The sequence below is a fragment of the Zosterops lateralis genome, assembly GCF_965231275.1.
Source record: "Zosterops lateralis genome assembly, chromosome: 4".
NCBI classification, from domain to species: Eukaryota; Metazoa; Chordata; class Aves; order Passeriformes; family Zosteropidae; genus Zosterops; species Zosterops lateralis.
In genome coordinates, this window is record NC_139765.1 from 35,195,889 (window position 1) to 35,215,160 (window position 19,272).

At 40.0% G+C, this 19,272-nt stretch overlaps 1 protein-coding gene across 7 annotated transcripts in view; it reads right to left on the bottom strand.

The window, feature by feature from the left end:
- Positions 1 to 15,978: 15,978 nt before the first annotated feature.
- SYT1 (synaptotagmin 1) overlaps positions 15,979 to 19,272 on the bottom strand; it is a 345,379-nt gene continuing 342,085 nt past the window's right edge. For all 7 annotated transcript variants that reach the window (XM_083859065.1, XM_083859069.1, XM_083859070.1 and 4 more), the window contains one exon: positions 15,979 to 19,088. In XM_083859065.1, the coding sequence (XP_083715191.1) occupies positions 18,882 to 19,088 (207 nt within the window). In that variant the 3' untranslated portion in view covers positions 15,979 to 18,881. The remainder of the gene's footprint in view (positions 19,089 to 19,272) is intronic.

A 19,272-nucleotide genomic window follows, 5' to 3' on the forward strand; every position in this document is an offset into this window, starting at 1 on the left:
GTGGGACTTCCTTCAATAAAGGAAAGGAATAATTCAACAACGAGTAGTGAGGACAGAGCACTGTGAACTCTACAGACCACTGTCACTAGCAGTATTAACCCATTCCTTTGAATCATAACAAAGGAAGAATAAGAAACTAAAGAGTAGCACAGAATGAGTGCTGCTCATAAGCATGGAATGATTTCTGTGCTCACTGTAAAAAAAAACCCCAAACCCTGCACACCTGGGAAGCACATAGTCCTTTGAAAAGATCCTTTAAAAGGAAAGAGAAATTCCATTGTGTTACTCATAGTGACAGGCAGGTTGAAGGAAATGGAACTTACCTTTTCATTTCTGGTCTGATGAAGAAGGGTTTTGATTTTATTTAAGAGGGATGGAGTTTTTTTCTCTAAAGGGGATAGATCTGCTAGTGTAAGTTTTCCCACAAGATCTCAGCTGGGGAATTTTCTGTGTTTTCTAACTTATGTTCAAGAGAAGTAATGTTTTAGCTATCTAGATACAGTAAACACTTCTCATTCCTTCCCCTTTCAATTAGGATGAAATGGTAGGGAAAGGATTTGAAGTAATTATTTCTTAGAAGAAGAGAGGTGTATTTGGTGGTCATTGCTAAGACTGTGATTTAATGGGTTTTGGTGGTACTGGAGAGCTGGATATTCTGGAAAACATGCCTGTACTTTGGATGGCTATTCTAGAATCTGTTTTTAAGTATGTTCCTAAATTACTAATTAAAACCAGATGCAGTACAAGATTAATTAGTCTCCCTGTACTTATCATGCAGTCCTCCTATGAGATCTGTGTGCCAGAAAGCCAGGAAGAGGGCAGTCCCACTGTAAGCAGGGCCATTTTACAGGAACACCTAATTCCCAAGTTTCTTCACAAATGTAACCATGTTAAATAGAAGATCTGTTCAGGGTTGCATAACCACTTCTGTAGCAATTACAGAAAACTACATGGAAAAAATACACTAGTAAAGCATGTGTGTTTCTAGCTCATCTCTATAAGGTTTTCTTTCCTTTTCTGTTAATCTAATACAGATATAGCTGTACAATCCATTTTTCTCTTCAGTACATTTTTTTCCTCTTTTTCTCATTTGTTGTTTCTCTTCCTAAGTGAAATGAGTGGAATGATAGAGCTAGCCAGCTTTCTGTAGACCAGGGGCATGTGATTTGTGGCCTGTATTTGGGAAACCACTGGTATTAAGGTGTTCATGAAATCTGCTTCAGCAGCATGATGACTAGAGAAGGGTGTCAGCCCTCAGGAGGAACCAAGCTAGATGCTGTGCTAAGGAGTGGGATAGAGAAATTCCATAACTTGCTTGACTATAGTCTGCTTAAGTCACTCAAAACTCTGGTTGAAACACTGATCTCCCTAAACAATTCATCATAGAGTCTTTCTGATAGCTATTTACCCTGTTCTCTGCCTTGATGCTGAGAAAACAGGCTCTCTATCCAGTTTATTGCTCATTATGTATATACTGCTAGATTATGTGAACAGGTGAGGAAAATTTCATTTTGAACCAGCATTTCTGTTTTCAGCAATCTGGTTACTTGTTAGAGATATTTAGGTCTCTCAGTCAAGATGTTCCAGTCAGCAGTTTCCTAGAGGCAGCTGCTCCTCACAGAGCTTGCCTGTCCACTCTTCAAGGTGCAGAGTGCAGGGGATGGGGCTGCTGGGACTCTGAGCGCTGCTGAAGACGGAAATACTGCTGGGTAGCACACGCTGATAAATTCGTGGTGAGTCTAAGATCAGAGGATTGTAGTGTGGAAAGCAGGCAGCTGGAGAATGAAATCAGAAGCCAGTTCAGCAATCCAGTTTTTCAAAAGAGTGAAAATGAGCCAGCTGAGAGCTTTCTGAGGGAGTCAAAGCAGAGGCAAAGGCAAAGAAAGGGAAGAAAATTTGATGCCAAGCTGCTGGTTGCCTCTGTTATCCTAAGTTTGCTTCCTCTCCTGCTGAGGCTGAAGAGGACACACCTAATGGAATTGGTGGAATGAAAAGCCCTGTCCCTAAGTGAGGGAAAAGTGACCTAGTGTAATACCCTTGTTACTGCTTGTGGTACAAGGTGAGGTAACTGGGGAGCTGTGTACTGAGTGTAAAGGGCTTCCCTACGTTGATATGGTAAGAGACCAAGGCACCTGGTCAGGTCCAGATATCCATGTCCAGCTCTACTTGTACAGAAAGTTTCTATTTGTGTTCTTACTCTGAAATGGCAAAGAAAGACTTTGGCTGGGGGCCAGGTCATTTCACAAGGCCGGAAGAGACCAAAGCATTTTGGGTGAAATCTCATACGTGGCAGCACTAGGCGTTGGAAGGTTACTTTCATACATGTTACATATATTGCAGTGTCTCTTGGAACTGCTGTTTAAGATAATTTGCTGTATATCTCATTTGTATTTTTGCACTCATAAGAGCTACTCTTCCTTGTACATGAGATATACAGAACTATTAGAGCTATGTTAAAAAAGGAAAAAATCATGAAACAAAAACAACCACCAAAACCCCCCCAAACCTAAAGGAGCCTTCATTTAAAGGTTGCAGACTTCTTTTTATTGAGGGACTTGCAAGTTTTCCTCAGAAGGAAGAGGTGGGACTTGCCTTGTTTTGCTGAAATGATGACTCACACACCAGTTTAATTCAAAGGGGAATAAAAATTAATTGTCTGTCTTTCCTCCTATACAGAACATTTTAATGTACCTTGATTTCTCAGAATATATTTCATAAAATAAAAGTTGAACAGTGCTACCTAGTCTTTAGAGGCAGAATTCTGAAGGTGTGCAAGGACACAAAGTGCTGCTCTCCCAGCTTCCACGTTCCACAGGAGCTAGAAATTGGTTGAAGTCATGTCTCTTGACCGATCTGTTTATTGTCTCCCATTTTCAACATTCTTCTCTTGACCTGCAGTATTAGTTTATGAACTCCATTACAAATTCCAGTACTGCAGGTCAGTAGGTGGTATAGAGGTTTTAAGTAATTCCAGGCTGTTTGGAGTGGGGGTAGATAGGGATGTGTATTGAATCAGACTCAAGTTAGGTGTGGTTCATCTTGATTTTACTCAATTGAAGTAAACCAAATAACAGGGAAAATACCCTAATATAGTTGTAATCAAATTCTGTGAGGTATGGACTGTCAGTGCTGAAGATATGATTACAGGAAAGTAAAACATTAATGAAATTGCAGTTTTGGAGCTGAATTTGTTCTTGACCTTTACTTGAACAGTAATTTCCAGGATAATTGAATTAGTATATATTTGTAAATAATTTTCGTAACTCATTGCTAAACAGTACCTGTGGCTTATTTGGAAGACTGTGAACATTTTAACATTCTAACACAGTCTTTTTTTTTACTGCAAATTACTGCTGCAGATAGAGGTCTTCAGATCTATATTAATAAAGAACAGGTGAACCAAAAATCTGCTCCTCCACACCCTGCCTTTTGCTGAAGGCTGGGCCACCAAATTTTATTCGTGTTAGGGAATGTAAAAGGACAGAGACTCTTCATGTGAAATCCAAACTGTTCTGTTCCGTGGTTTATGTGAACTTGAAGCATTTGTGGATTGCCAGCTAGAAGGGAAGAAAGTCCATCTCATCTTATAGGGGGCTAAACCTACTGTTTCTGCAGGGCCAATTATAATATAAAATTAAAAATAAAAAAGTGAATTGCCATCTGGTATTTGAAAGTTGATGCCAGAATGTTGTTACTGCTCCATTTGTCACCCCACTACTTCGTAGAGGTTATGGATGGATATAAGGAAATAGAGAACAAGTCATAAAAATCTATTGAGCTACAATCTTTTGTAGCAAGGGCAAAAGCCAAAGAGTAGATAAACACTGTAATCATAAATTGTAGGTCTACAATATACTGAACTTGCCTCCTTAGTAATCAATATCTTCTCTTGAGCACCTTGACGGGAATCTACTGACATAAAACCTGCAACACTCAAACACGGTTTGCTCCATGTTTCTTGGATTCTATTGGATTGCCTTAAAATCTTTTCAGTCATTATGGAGCTTTCAATACCTAGTACACAAACTTGAGCTTCAGGACATGGTTGTAGCACATACCAAGCAGATACCATGCTTGATCCCAGAGGTGTGTGTGTGTTTGTGTGTGCCTGCATGGGTGTAACAGGCACGTGTGCAGGTGTGTTGCTTTGAACAAATGTTCGGTCTCAGTGGAATGGTTCTTTGGAAGCATTAAAAGAACTAGTGTTAGTAGATTAGAAACTTAATTTTAATTTTGAGATATAACAACATCAGAAACTTTTTCTCCCAAATTTTCATTTTCCTTAAGCGAGAGGTAATGGCAGAGTATTGGCAATCACACCTCTGCCTTTGCAGTGCTTTTCAGATGGGTGTTTATTTCTGTGGATTTGGCTTCATCGGGCATCTTCCCTGCTGCTCCCTCCCAGTTCCCCCTCCGGCCCCTCGCTCACGGTCCATGACTGACATCTTCTGGTGGCATTTCCCTACTGCACGGTAGCCTGGACGGCAAATAATAAGGAACATTTTAAGGCTCTAGAGCTTAAAAAACCCCTTAACTAACTGCTTTCGTGAAATTGTCATCCTAAGGTTTACTTCATGACTCTCAGAATCACTGTCGTCATGTTCTGCTTCATCACCTTATTTACATATGCAAAGTCTCACTCAAATTCTGTACTTGCAGTTATTCCTCTGGGTTTCCTTTGCAGAATTCTTGAGTTCATTGACATTAAATAAAATGGGGGGAGACATTTTAAAAATTGCATATTAAATAGATAAGATGAACTTTAACTGTATTGTGAAGTCAGTGAATTTTAAAAATGCATTTGGCCTCTAACCTGCAGCTTTGGGAGTACTGTCATATAACAGCAAAGTCTCATAACAACACAGGCTTTAGATTCTCATAAATATAATTTCCTTAAGTAAAGCTTAAAGCAATGTTTTTTTGGATGCTAGACCAGTGCCTCTGATATTTCTCAGGAATTTACTGACCTTCTATGCATATATGCACAAAGCAGTGGGAAGATAGGTATGTGTTTAATTTAAAAGAAACTGATGGTTTTGTTTACAGGAATTACATTCTAGTCCTTCATCTCCATTCCTCTCTGCATTCCTTTCATTCAGGAACTCAGACTGTATATATGGTCTGCTTCTCTGATATTATGCTAAACCCTGGATAGAAAGAGGATTTCTCCAAAGAGGTCTGCAATGGAAACCCCCCCAGATGAATGGTCTATGGGGAGAGCTGGTGGGAATTTAAAGATCGGGACTGCCAGCATTAGCATGAGTTGTTTGGCAGCAGGACTGAAACAAGAGCTGTTGCTCATGTTCCAGATGTCTGCTTGCTTAATGTGCTTGAGGGTATAGTGTCCTTGGGTCTGGGACATGCCATAGCCACTTATTAGCTGTGTTTATTCCTTGAATTTATTCAAAGTAAACAAAACCTCCTAGAACACTTTCTCCTCACAACTCTGACTTCTTGAGCAGGCAGTCCCAACCAGAGCTTTGTGTGGTTTCCTGTTTCCAGCAGTGCCACTGCAATATGAGGAGGCTTCAGGACTGCTGGCACTGTCCTGCAAGAGCTTTCCCATAATTTTAAGTAAGTGAGGGATCCTCCCTTGTTCTTTCTTTGGATCACCATTCATTTTTTGAGTGCTCTCCCTGCATGTGTTAGTTAACCTGACTGGACAGAGCTGCTTGTGGCACTGCTGCATGGTGTCCATCCCTTGATGTTACATATGGTCTTCAGAGCTCCATATGCAGTACAAGTTGAAGTTCCCTTCCAGGCTCTTTCCATGTCATATCAACAATCTTTCTACTTTTTCCCTTACTATTTGACTTCCTGAAAGTTTTCAAATGCATTTTGAAGATTGTTCAGAGCACACCTGTCTTCTGATCCTCACAGAAACCTGATGCTTTCTCTTCAGACAAGGTGTTCCTGGAATGAGTCTAATTACTGAGACAACAGAATTGTGGGTAAGCATTTCAAATAACCTTGTCTGTTTTCACTTTTTTTGTGCTGGATCTGGTTTAGTACAACCTACAAAGCATTAAAAGCATTGGCTCTAAAATCCAAAGCTGAGATAATGCCCTCACCTACTAAAAGGATAATCCATCTCCTCTCTCTTTCTGTAACTATGATGTGGTTTTGACCAGATTGATGTGACCAGCACTTAGCAAGGCTTTACAGCTCTTGCCACAGTCTGACATTACATGAAATTAAGAGAGCATGCTGTGCAGAAGTGTAGAATGGAGCCAGCACTGAGAGGGGTTCCTAAACCCCTGCACAGTCACTTCAGAGCTAAGTGCCAGAGTAATGCTTTGTCCTGTGCAGGGCCAGCTTGTTAGGGGGCGGCTCGGAATGGTTTGGGAGAGATTTATTTTGAAACTGGCATTAAATTGAGGTGCCCACTTAGAGGTCTCTGGTGATGCCTGAATTCCAGTGTAGTCACTGGAGCTCATTTAGAGAATTATGCTGCTCCCTAATGCACAAGCCCACTGCCTTGTGCATGGTATTGTTTAATTGATCAAATTTCTGATGCATATATATGGAATTAAGCATAAGTTACACTTACAGACAATTGTATGTGGATACCTATATTCAGATATCTCAAGCCAAATCATCACACTCACTAGAAAGTGATCCTCTTTTTTTCAGCATCCAGATGTAACAGCCTTTTCTAAAGAAAGTCTGTTGCAAATTGCCTTCCTGGACAGGTCATTTTAGTTCTGTGCAGCCAGTAGGTAGCCTTGTCAGAAATCCAGTCCTCTTCATTTGTATGGAAAATGGATTTTAGAAACAATTCGTAAATATAACTGAAGTATTCTTCTTATTTAATGCCTTTAAAAACATTCACAATTGGAGTCCATGGACACTCGAAACCATGTCAGTTCAGCTCCAGCATGAACTCTAGAACTGGAGAATTTCCTGGGAGTTGTAATCCATTAGTTTGTCTCAAACTAGTCAGCAGCATCCTGAGCAGATTGCAGAATCTTCCACCTTCCTGATGAAAGATGAATCTGTGATCAGGCAGTTTCCATGACTGCATAAGTAGATAAACAGTAACTAAATTTCTTTTCAGTTTTTTTGCATGCTGTATTTTACAATTTTTTGTATATTTTCTACTGGGTAGGAGAAAGAAATACAGCAAGTTATTGATTTGAATGACTTCTGAGCTGAGTGAAAAATGGTTTTACGCCTCACTAATTCTTACTGGCTGATTCTGAAGACCACATGTTTTATACAGCTGTCAGGTTTAGAAACTCGGCACAGCCCCACAGTTAACACACCTGAGTTGCTCTCTGCTTTCCTCATCTTCCACAAAGTGGAGCTACAGCTGCACTAAGAGAAGGGAATGTGAAAAACAATTTAAGCATAAGAAAATAATACTCTGCAGTGAAAAAAAAAGTTGAAGCTTGACAGCTGAAAGTCGAGGAGAGATAATTCATTAATCTAGCTTTGCAATGCTCTAGATCCAGAAATCATAGGGCTTCTCATCTTAGTCCATCTTGAGTGACCAAATAAGTGCTTGTATGGCTTGTACATGGCATACTCTTGCTTTACCATGGCACAAACCTTATTGGTAATGTGTTTCTTGTGGGAGACTGTGGTTGGTTTTCAAAACTCTTGTTTTATTTAGAGGTAAAAATGTGTGGTGGCATGTACTGCACCACTGAGTAGTGGTGACTAGTTTGTGCTGTAACCAGCCACAAGATACTGTGCAAGCAGCTTGGTGAAATCTCTAAAAAATTCTCACTGATACTTTACGGCTGAGTGTGTCCAGATATTCTTGAGGTTTGACCTATGTCAGGACCGAATCTCTAATCACTGCTGCAGCCTCACGTGGCCCTCTGTGACCTGAGGTCATGTAAGTGGCATTGAGTTGCTACCTACAGCAGTATAATAATGCTTACCACCTCATTACCAAAATAATTCTTAAGATATGATGGGCAAGGTTTATACAACCAACACATTGAAAATAAGTTACATAAGTTCCTAGTTAGGAAAGTAATGGCCTTGTTAATATATAACTCTGCTACATATTACTTACAAAAATGTTTTCCTCAAATTCTCAAAGAGCAAAAGATTTTAGTTGCCTACTTACAAGGAAGAGAGGGAGCAGACACATAAATTACATAGGATTCTCTGAAAAAGGGCCATTGAGAAGTAAAACCTGATCATCAATGTAGCATTCTGCCAGTCAGGCCATTAAGTACTTAATTAGCTCCTAAGCACACAAGAAGTTCAATTAACTAGGATAGTAAACCTGACCAAAAACCAGCTGCAGTTGTGGTTGGAATTAGAGAAGATTTTGAAAATACAGCTGTGGACTGTAAAGCTGAAGAGACAATGCATCCAGCCATGGGGTATAGACAAAGGCAGTGTTTACCCTAATTTTTATTGACAAAAACAGCAAAGAAGATGATTTGCCCATCTTTGTATGAACTAATGCTCACTGATGAAGGTGAGAGGCTTGAGGGGTGAGAGATAGTGGCTGCTCAAATCGTGGGACTGATGAGACTAATCAAAGAATAGTTTGGGTTGGATGGCCTTTAAAGGTCATCTAATCCGACTGCCCTGCAATGAGGGCATGGAGTCCAACCTGACCTTGAATGTTCCCAGGATGGGCTATCTACCATCTCCCTGGACAACCTGTTCCAATCTTTCACCACCCTCATCGTAAAAAATTTATTCCTTGTATCTAGTCTGAATCTATCCTCTTTCCATTTAAAACCATTACCCTGTCCTATTGCAACAGGCCCTGCTAATGTCTGTCCTCATCTTTCTTATGAGTCCCTTAAATATTAAAAATTCACAAATAGGTCACCCTATAGTGTTCTCCTTTCTAGGCTGAACAATCCCAATCCTCTGAGCCTTTCCTTATAGGACAGGTTCGTCATCCTTCTAATCATCTTGGTGGCCTCCTCTGGACTCTCTCCAACAGGTGCATGTCCTTCCTGTGCTGGGACCCCAGAGATGGATGCAGCACTGCAGGTGGGGTCTCACCACAGTGGCAGAATCCCCTCCCTCACCCTGCTGGCTGCTTTGGATGCAGCCCAGGACACAGTTGGCTTTCTGGGCTATGAGTGCCCATTGCCAGCTCAGGTCCAGATTCTCATCCATCACTATTCTGTTCCTTCTCAGCAGGGCTGCTCTCAATTCCTCCATCCCTCAGCTTGTACTGTTACTGGGGGTTGTCCAACCCAGGTGCAGCACCTTGCACTTGGCCTTGTTGAACCCTCACAAGGTGCCCATGGGCTCGTTTCTCCAGCTTGTCCAGTCCCTCAGGACAGCATCCCATCCCTCAGTTGGGTCAACTGCACCACTCAGCTTGGTGTTCTCTGCAAACTTGCTGAGGGTCCACTCAATCCCACTGTCCCTCTCATTAATGAAGATATTAACTGTACTGGTGCCAGTGCAGACCCCTGAGGGACACCCCTTGTCACAGACCTCCATTTGGACACTGAGCTGCTGACCACTACCCTCTGGATGTGACCATCCAACCAACTCCTCATCCACATAACAGTCCATCCATCAAATCTGTCTCTCTTCAATTCAGAGAGGATGGTGGACATCCTTACAATACAGGTACTCTTGCTTGCTGTTACATTTACCGGTAAGTTTCTGACCTCCCTCCCCTGAACGTTTTTAGACCAAATGGGGAGGAAGGGGATGATGCAAAATCCAGTTCTGTACAAGCTGAAGTCAGCTAGCTGCTCCTCATCAAGACCTTCACTTTTTCATTCTGCGAAGTCCAGTGAAGGAGAAGACCTGACTTTATGTCTTTGCTACACACACTGTACTTTTTAAACATGAGAAAACTGCCTGCAAACTAAAGAAATAGCTCACTGCCCCTTAAAAAGTCCTTGGTTTCTCTTATTACACCTTGGGTCAAGTCTAGACAGTATTGTCCAGGCAATCTCTGGGAGCCAGAAGTTATGAGTCAGTTATTTTGCAGTATTATCCAGATCAGTAATTTCCAATGCAGGATTTTTTCCCCCTTTGATAAGTACTCTATGGCTGTGTTACCAGACATGTTGAATCATGTTGTGTGACAAGGAAGAGACCATGTTGCTGCTAATAAGACCAAATTCACTCCATGGATAACTGTTTTAGATAATTAACAGGATAAAATGTTTTCATTATGTTCCAAGTACTTCAGATGAAAAAGATCTTGCCGGATTTTGAAAATTACCTAGCTCTGCTAACCATGTCACACTAAGTGACTGTTCTACAATGTGGGAAACATATTGTTAATGAGATGAGCAGGGAATGGCATTAATCTTCTCTTCTCTCTCTCTCTTTCTTTTTTTTTTTTTTTTTTTTTTTTTTTTTTTTTTTTTTTTTTTTTTTTTTTTTAAATTAAGGAAGAGTATAGCAATCTTTAAGGAAGTGAAGATCCAGTGAAGATCCAGATGCTTTTGAGTGAGATGATGTGGCTGATGATAATATATTTGTTTATCAAATTGTGTCAATGCTAATTTCAGATTTGCAGTGTTAAAAGCTGTGGACCTTTAAGGCCTTTGCTATGGCTTCAGAATTTAAATAGCTGGCATTTGCAATGGAGTAATTCTCAGATGCCCAGACTGTCGACCAGAAGTGTGTGTGTGTGTGCTACAAACCCTAGGAAAAGTGAGCAAGGCAACAGTGTGGGCATAAATGAAAGAGGAATGTGGTATATGTCATGTAATGCACTCATTAAGGAATGGTGTATTACTGCTTACACATGGAGGAGACCTAATGTCAGGTGCTGGGGAATAGAGAGTGCCAGTGCATACCTGGATTTAGCAGCTGCTAGTCAAGGAACACCCTGTGTAATTGTGTAGGGATGTGAAATATTTTGTCATGAAGGAGCTCCTCATCTATCCTTGAACATACCAAGAGTGTGAGAGGATTTATGGAGCTGTCACCCAGGAGATAATGAATGCACACACATACAAAAGAGTAAAGACGTTATAAAACTGTTACACGGGCTGGCAGGAGAATGAAGGAGTTGCCTGATAATGCTTTTAAGTTACTTATTCTTTTAATGCATTTTAAAATCTAGATTGCAGTGAAGTTGACTTCTGTGTCACCCATATTGACATTCTGCTTAATGTTTACTGTCTATTCTATAGACATTAAAATGTAAATTTTTGTTAAAGATAACTGAGCATGGGTATGGGATAGTGGTCTGAACAAAAGTTTGCTCCTCATGACATGCCTTAAAAAGAGAATGTGAGTCAAACCAGGGTAAGTCAGGTCATGAGCAGGGGCAGTCCTCTTAGCATGGAATCAGAGAAGTATTATTACTGCTAACCTCAAAAAAGGCTGGGAGGAGACTGGTGAGTCTCATGTGCAGCCCATACTGATTGTTCAGCTGCCTGAGTTATAATGCAGTGGGTTTCTGTTATGGTGCCAGGCAGGGAGAGTGTTCTCCCTCTCTTAGGGAAAAGGTTACAGGAGGTTTTGTGAAGGCACTTGAGATGATGAAAGTTGTGGTAGAAACTGATGAAAGTAATGGTTGGAACTGATATATAATTTCTGGTGCATGGGGAAAAAAAAAAAAAAAAGCCCTTTGTTTCACCCAGTCCATCATATTTCTTCTCCATTAAAAGTGCTGCTGCAACTTCTTTGGAGTGCTGATGTGACTCTCCATTGCTAGTAAGTTGCAGAATATGATAAAGAAAAAAAGTATATTCTACATTACATAGGTACAGAATGTAGGTTTTATGCTGTGGAAGTGAATGAAACACTGTAGCATCTTTGTAGTTTATATTCTGAAACAAGTATTAACTGGTTGCATAGGCTCTTGCAACTCAGTGTTTCTCCCTGAACCCATGTTCCTAAGAAATTGTTGCAGAGTAGTTGAATAAACTTTAGAAAGTTAGCTAGGCAAAAGTGCAGCACAGGAAGCATCAAAAACAATCAAGAAGGGAAGAGCTTGTACTCAGCTGAATTAGGGGACATGGTAGATACAACATAATAGTAAACATGGGATCAGAAGTTCAGTTAGAAGACATCTTGTGGCTCTTTGACAGAACAGTGATATGGGGAAAGACAAAAACATGTAAGACCTTGTGGATTTGGGCTATATGGCAAGAGAGAGATATTTGGTGCCCTGATCTGCAAGTGATTTCTTTTTCTTCCTGTATTTTTGCCAGTTTATTCCTCTGTGTTATCTGTACTTCAAAAAATGTCAATTGGAGAAGCGTGCCTGCTTTCCTGCTTGCTGTCGTTGCATTACTAATTACTGCAGATTTAATTATGGTCACGGTGCTCAAACCTTTCAGGCAGCTATTTGTTTGTGTTAAATCCAAGGACTGAGAGCATTAACCAATTCTCCTCATGACTGGCTGGAGTGGGAAAGCTAATTCTTTGTGTTAGGAAAAATGCTCTTTTTAGAAGCATGGAGCAAAGCAACAATGATAACCTGAATCTTCTCAGCTTTTTATTCTGGAGACTTGGAAGGCTCAAAGAGAAGGCACTATGTGACTTAGGCAGGACTCATCTTTGCTCTGGTAAAAATCTGTAGCTACTTTTTCTGTAGTATAGCAGAACTCTGGATAGCTAGGATAAATATTTACTCACTAGACCCATCTTTTTTAATTATTTTTTTCTGTTCACTTATATTGTCCCCATAAATGTCTTTGTTTCCCTCAAGACTGGATCTTTTTAGATTTACTTTTCAGAATTTCTTTCTGCCAAGGACTCCCTCAAATCCTTTTTTATACCCTGTGTTTCAACTACAAAGACTTACCTGATTCAGCTGCCATGGAAATCTTTTCATTGTACACCAGACCATACGACAGCTCTTAATGGGATTGTATTTTCCTGTTTTCCAATAGGCATTTTCCAAGGTTTAGTCTGATCTTTGAAAAGCACTTTGAGACATTTACATGGAGGGTGTGATGTCTCAGTGGCAGCAGTCCCACACAGAAGCCAGGAAGCATCCTGGCATCTGTACAAGTGCAGTGCTGGGACACAGAGCATGTTCTGTCCATGTGTGAAGTAGGTCTACAAATAAACATATTCCAGAGAGCATATATGAAGGCTAAATATGTATAGGAGGATTGTAATTTGAACATCCTTTGTATACTCCCAGTTCTTCAGAAGCTTTCATTACCTGCTTAGAGACTACTGAGAAGACAAATCTATTTTTCTGGAAGTAACTCTTGTACAAAAAAAGAGGTTCTGCTTTCATTTTTATTAGTGGCTTGACTAGCTCTCTTGCCTTCTCATTTGAGATCATCTTTAGAGACATTTTTGGTACTACTGTTCAAAAATTCCTCCAAAGTATTTGGGTGATCAGTAACATTTGATGTGAATTGAAATGCCTGTCTTGGTACTTGATTCTCAATATACAAAATCAGAGATGGCCTCATAATTTAGATTTGTTCCAGCTGAAACAATTTTACAGCACAGGTAAATTTTGCCAAGTCATTCATCTGTTTTCTAGATCACTAATAAATGTTCATCTGCAACAATGAACCTCTTTAGCACCTCACCCTTAATCATACACTATGTTGAAATTTGACCATTTAATCTTCATTTAATCCCTGAAAAGGAGTTTGTGAGTCACTATGATTTCTTAATTTCCTTGATAGTCTTCCATCAGAGCTTTTACCTGTGAATCAGTGTCAGATCATGGTGTATGGCTGGAGAGGAGTAAGTGAAACTAAGAAGTTGGACGAAGCAGGGAGTTAAAGGAAATTAACAACTTAGCCATTTATTGTATATTTTGGAGAGGTGGCTTTAGAATTCATAACACTAAACTTAGTTAAACCATAGAGGCAATCTTGTATTTGAATGAAGAAATGTGTAAAAGCTGCTTTGAGTCTGGCTGTTACAGGAAAAAAAAAAAGGATGCCATGAAGAAAAAAGACATCTTGAGGAGTTTCATGTAGAATAAAGCCATTTTGAGCAGGATGCGGACGCTCAGCTTGTCTTTCACCAGAACAAGTGGATGAGGATGTTTCTGAGTAAGTGCAAAATGATTGACTTTAGCATTGCATTCTGGGTTCCAACCTGTCAGGCTTTCAATCATGATTAACAGCCAGGAATCCTCCTCCTTGTGATGAATGGTCCAAGGGAGAAGACAAATATAGCCTAAGCTCAATCTGGAACTCTTCAATGACAGGCCTGTGTCACAGTGGGCGCTGCTGCTCCTTAGGAAAGCCACGAAACCTTCTAGGCTAAGGTACATGCTTGTGAACATAATAGATAAAAGAACTTTCCCTGGGCTCAGGGAGAGTGCAAGCAAACTTAGGTCTGTGCAGGACTCTGGGATAATCTTGATTAGGAAAGTAGAGACTATTTTGCCACTTTTGTGCATTGGTTTCTTGTTTGTAAGGAAAACTGGTGTCAGCTCCATTTGGTGCTTTAACATCAGGGCATCATCACCTACTGTGTGCTCTCTTTGTTGTAAGTAATAAGACAGTGTACAAAGATCTGAAATTAAATGTGAGCTGTCACTGATGAGATTGGTTCTGACAGAAGCTGAAACTCTTCATTTGGTAAGGTAGGTGTATATTTTTCTGGCTAAATGACTGTTCAAAATCTCAGCATGTTATCACACAGTGCATGCACGGAAAAAAAGACTGTACTAGCTGTACCCTGCATCTTCAGCCCAGAAGCATGGAAGAGCTATCTTCACTTCCCCAATTTATTCAGCCTCTTTATAAGCTTCATGAAGGACATCTAGATCATCCTCTAGTTTGTAGAGCTTTATTTTTTTATTTTGAATACAGCATAATCTTGACATACATCTCTTTGTATGGCTCATGTCTTAAAGTGTTGCTGCAGGTGTTGGTCACAAAGAAGTACACAGAGTTGGTGTCCTGTCTACCAGTTTGTCATGTGCTTCTGGAACTACTTTTTGATGCAATATTAAAAGTATTTTCTCTATTGAAGATAAAGATTTGATGCATATAAGGTAAAGGGTATGAAGGCTGCTTAAAAATTATGGTAGTATGTCAAGAAAACTCGTTTTTCATACTTTCTTCAATGCCTGGATGAGCAACAGTGCTTGAACAGATACTGAAAATTGGGGCTGGATGTGCATTTGGTAGGTTCATGTTCTGGAAAGCAGGTCAGTATGTGTAAAACTGAACTGGCAGCCTGGAGTGGAATGTTAAAGCATAAATAAATAAAACAGGGCTGTTAGAGTAAAAAAAAAAATAAACTGTTTTAATTTTTTCTTTGCATAACTAACAGGCAATTAACTTTCATTGACTCATGATGTGAAAAGTGATCAAGAGACAGATACTTTGGTTTGGTAACAGTCTGACAGTTGGGAAGAATGTTTTTCTTGACAGTTGATTAGGGGTTAAATGAGCTGAATAAAATTGGTAATTTTTGCTGCTTTCCCCACTTAGTATAATAGCTATTATATGAAGCATTTTTCCTTACATTAGTTGTAATGACTGACTTTAACTGATTACTCTGTTGAAATAACTGGTTTTGATTGACAAAGATGTCTTCTTGGTATTCTTTAGAGCTGTAAAAATGCTGGTGCATATAGAACCTGTAATACCTCCTCCCTGCTGCCCCTTTCCCCCATAGTTTAAGCACTTATTTAATAATCTTTAGTCTACAACAGGTTCAATTTTATAGTCATCTTTGAAGCAGCACTTCAATGTAGATTAAAATATACCATCTCTTTCACAACAAAAACTTCAACCACAGCTTTAGCACAATTGTCTGGAAGAATACTGATGTGTAGGCAACTACTTGGGAGTTTTTGTCATGGTCATGTTTTGATAGAGGATGATGGTTTTTGAGGCAAATAATCAGGCTCCTGGGTAAACAAGGTAATAGTGCTTCATCTGCAACAGAGGTGGAGAATTCATCTACTGTAGCACTGCTGGCTGTGACTGTCTTACTGATGAAAGCAGCTTTTCACAGCCCCTTAAAATGTGCTGTGCTATTTCACTTGTGACACTTCAAAGTATGTGATTGTGTGAAAGTCCTGGAGTGAAATGTCCTTTCAAAATTTTAGATCAAAAGAGACATGCCAGAACATCAACAGGAAATAAAACATTTTTATTGAATATCTGTGTAATATGTATGTTATTTTAACGACAATTGGAAAACTCTACTGTGGGGAGTCACTACACAAAGTGAAACAAAATATAAACCACCTCATCAAAAATGAAGGTAAAATACGGCTAAGGTTGTCAGCTCGCGGGCCACGAGCGATATGGCAGGATAAAACACCCCAAACATTTCTACAAGATACAGAGAAAACCCACACAGAGAAACACTCAAGCAGGCAGTAAATATACACAAAGGCAACTAGGATCTTTCTACAGCATCAGATTCTAATACTTCACACAGCTTTGTCAGAAAGGTACATGTGGCTTCTTTGAGGATGAAAAATGTCACCTTGGTCACATGGCAGGTTCAGTCTCTGAGAATCATTGTACCTTACAAACCAGTTCTAGGGTGACGTTCAGTCTGGCAGTGTAGGAAGAGAAAGCATTAAGAATACCTTAACACAGTAAGTCAGTCCTGGCACTTTGAACCTGCAGCTATCCTGAATGAATAACTGAAAGCTGGAGACCATGAAGCTCTTAGGCTGGGAAGCTGACTGTCTACTTCTTCTCTTTGGTGGGGTTTGGTCCATAAGGATAAGATTTTAAAATATTCCAGCTTGATGCTTTGCATGTATGTGCCTGTATCAGAAAATGTCTCACTTGTGTTTTTTCTATGTTTCATGTAAAAAAGGAAGAAAATGGATTTTGCTATTCTCACTTTTGGAGGTGGGGAGAGATACAGGCTTTTTTCCCCCTCCCAGTACTTTGCTGCTGCTTTTACCCTCAAAGTACTGAAAAACAGGTGTGCTTGGCCATCCCTGCACTGACCTCTGAGACTGTCACACCTCTCCCAGAAGCACAGCCTTGAGGGAGGCTGTGGAATTTAGCTTGCAGTGCACAGTTCTCCGATTACATTCATCTTTGTTAGACACAGAAGATTGATAAGAACAGTAATGGTTAATTCTCATGCCTCCCTCCAAAAGCAATAGCATTTCCACATTTCTAGGGTAGTTTGCATTGCTGAAAATAACGAACTCTTCAAAGCATTATAAATATATTCACAGCTTGGAAAGATAAGCGAGGGGCCTCCAAGGACGATACATGAGCTAGGAGTGATGCCCTGAATGACTTGATGAGATGGTACAGCATAGGTGCCATGCTGGGGAGCTGTAAGATGACTCTACGGGAAAGCAGCAGGGGCGAGGGCGCTTGGAAACGTAGAGTATTGCACAGGGCTTGACAAAATGCTGCGTGGTCAACCCACTCACTAGAGCATCCTTGTCCCCTGCATAGCTCTCCAGTTCTACATTGGTCCGTAACAACTGGAACTGCTTGTGCTATGCGTTCCTTCGGCAGTGCAGTAGAAGGGAATGGCAGTATTATTACAATATCACTACGGAATAAATTGATTGCTATCCACTGAGAAAACTACATTTCTAAGCACACACGGCAGTCACAGTGATACACAGAGCAGTCTTTCAAGACTCTTATGGAATGACTAATAGCTTCATAATAGTGCCATTTACTACATAATAACATTTAAAACATTTAAAAACTCCTCCTGAAACGAGCATCTAGTATACAGAAGAGGTTGCTTCAGTTTTCTAGAACTTGTTCTTTGTTTTCACTTTTTTTTTTAAAGGACAAATTAAAACTTAAGTATAAATAGTATATAAAAGGTCACTAGCTGTTCTCTTTTGGCTTACTTTGAAGTGCATTTAGAACTATGGCTAAATTTTGTCATCTTCTGATGGGATTACAATACTGTCTGTTTACCATGAAACTATTTTGTATAATAAACTCACACGGCTGTGTCTAAAAAATATTCTGCATTCCTTCTAATCTGAGTTAGTATCATAAAATATTTCGTTACAAAGTCTAATGTGCAAACTCATTATAATGTGAAATCGTGGATGGAATTCACAGTATGCAAATTTTGTATAAAGGTGATAATGGAGAGCTACTCTTGTTTTCATGGCAGCATTTTACTACTGCTGCCTCTCCCTCTTCCCCCTCCCTGCACAACTTCTGCAGTGGTCTGTCTTCGTATGTTAGATGAAATTGTTGCTTCCTGTGGAACTGCTTCCTCAACTTTCAATCTAAAGCCATTTTAGTCTGTGTTTGCTTTGGAATATATACAAAAAATTGTATCCTAGCTTCTGGCTACATCTCCATGAGGTCAGCCATGGAACTGTTCAGATCATGCTAAGTTGCCTGTGAAAGAAGTCTACCCAATTGGATTTGCCCCTCCAAGATTCACTGTGGACATGAAGTGTGTTATTAGGATGTTCCAGTTGAAAGATCAGATTTAAGTTGTCCTTTAAGATGTCAGTGTAACACTACTAGTGCCTTACAAGTTGGATATTTTTTTTCTGGAATGCAGACGATACAATAGTTACCCTATAATATAGTATCAGCTCTCCTACATCTCAGTCAATTTACATAATTTAAAATAGAACATCTTATTAAAAACATCTAGATATACACAGATTAGGAAACGCTTACAACATACAAATACACAAACTAGAAATAAATTCTGAGCATACTGGTGTATATATACAACTGTGTGATACAATAAATAATTTCTGTCATGCTCTATCTACACATCATATTGCTTAAAAGAAGAGTAGATCTGGGGCGGGCAGTGGTAAAATGAAGCGCCTTTAAAAGGCTCTCTACATTTAAATTTGTGCAAATTAAAACGGGAATTTTAAAGTACAACTGATCTGTGTCAGGAACACATGGCTGGAAATGAAAGGACCCATATTACTGAGGTATTTACAGATACTGGCTAAAGAGCACTATGTGGGCAAATGCAGAAAGGCTTCTTCTTCGTATTTTTCTTCTTCATAATTCAATTCAATTTAATTTAATTTGATTAAATTTAATTTACTTCTTGACTGCCAGCATGGCATCTACCTCCTCCTCGGGCTGTAGGGTGTGCCACTGTGCAATGGGCCGCCGGGGGTTGGCCAGCATGTCTGACCAGTGCCGCAGCTCCGCGCCGGTGCTGTTGTAGCCCACAAAGACCTTCCCGATGGCATCGTTCTTGCCAATCTTGTCATAGTCCAAAACAGTCACAACAATTTGCACTTTCTGTAACGAGACAGAGAAAGAGCAGTAAGCATGACAGTAAGGGGAAGGTTGGCAGGGATGAATGTGGGGACAGCCAGCCATGGAGAAGCCATGAAGAGGGAAGTGGTTGACAGCTGGAGTAGATTCCCCTAATAAGAAGCAAATTTAAACTTTTTTTTTTTTTTTGCTTCTTGTGAACCTTCCA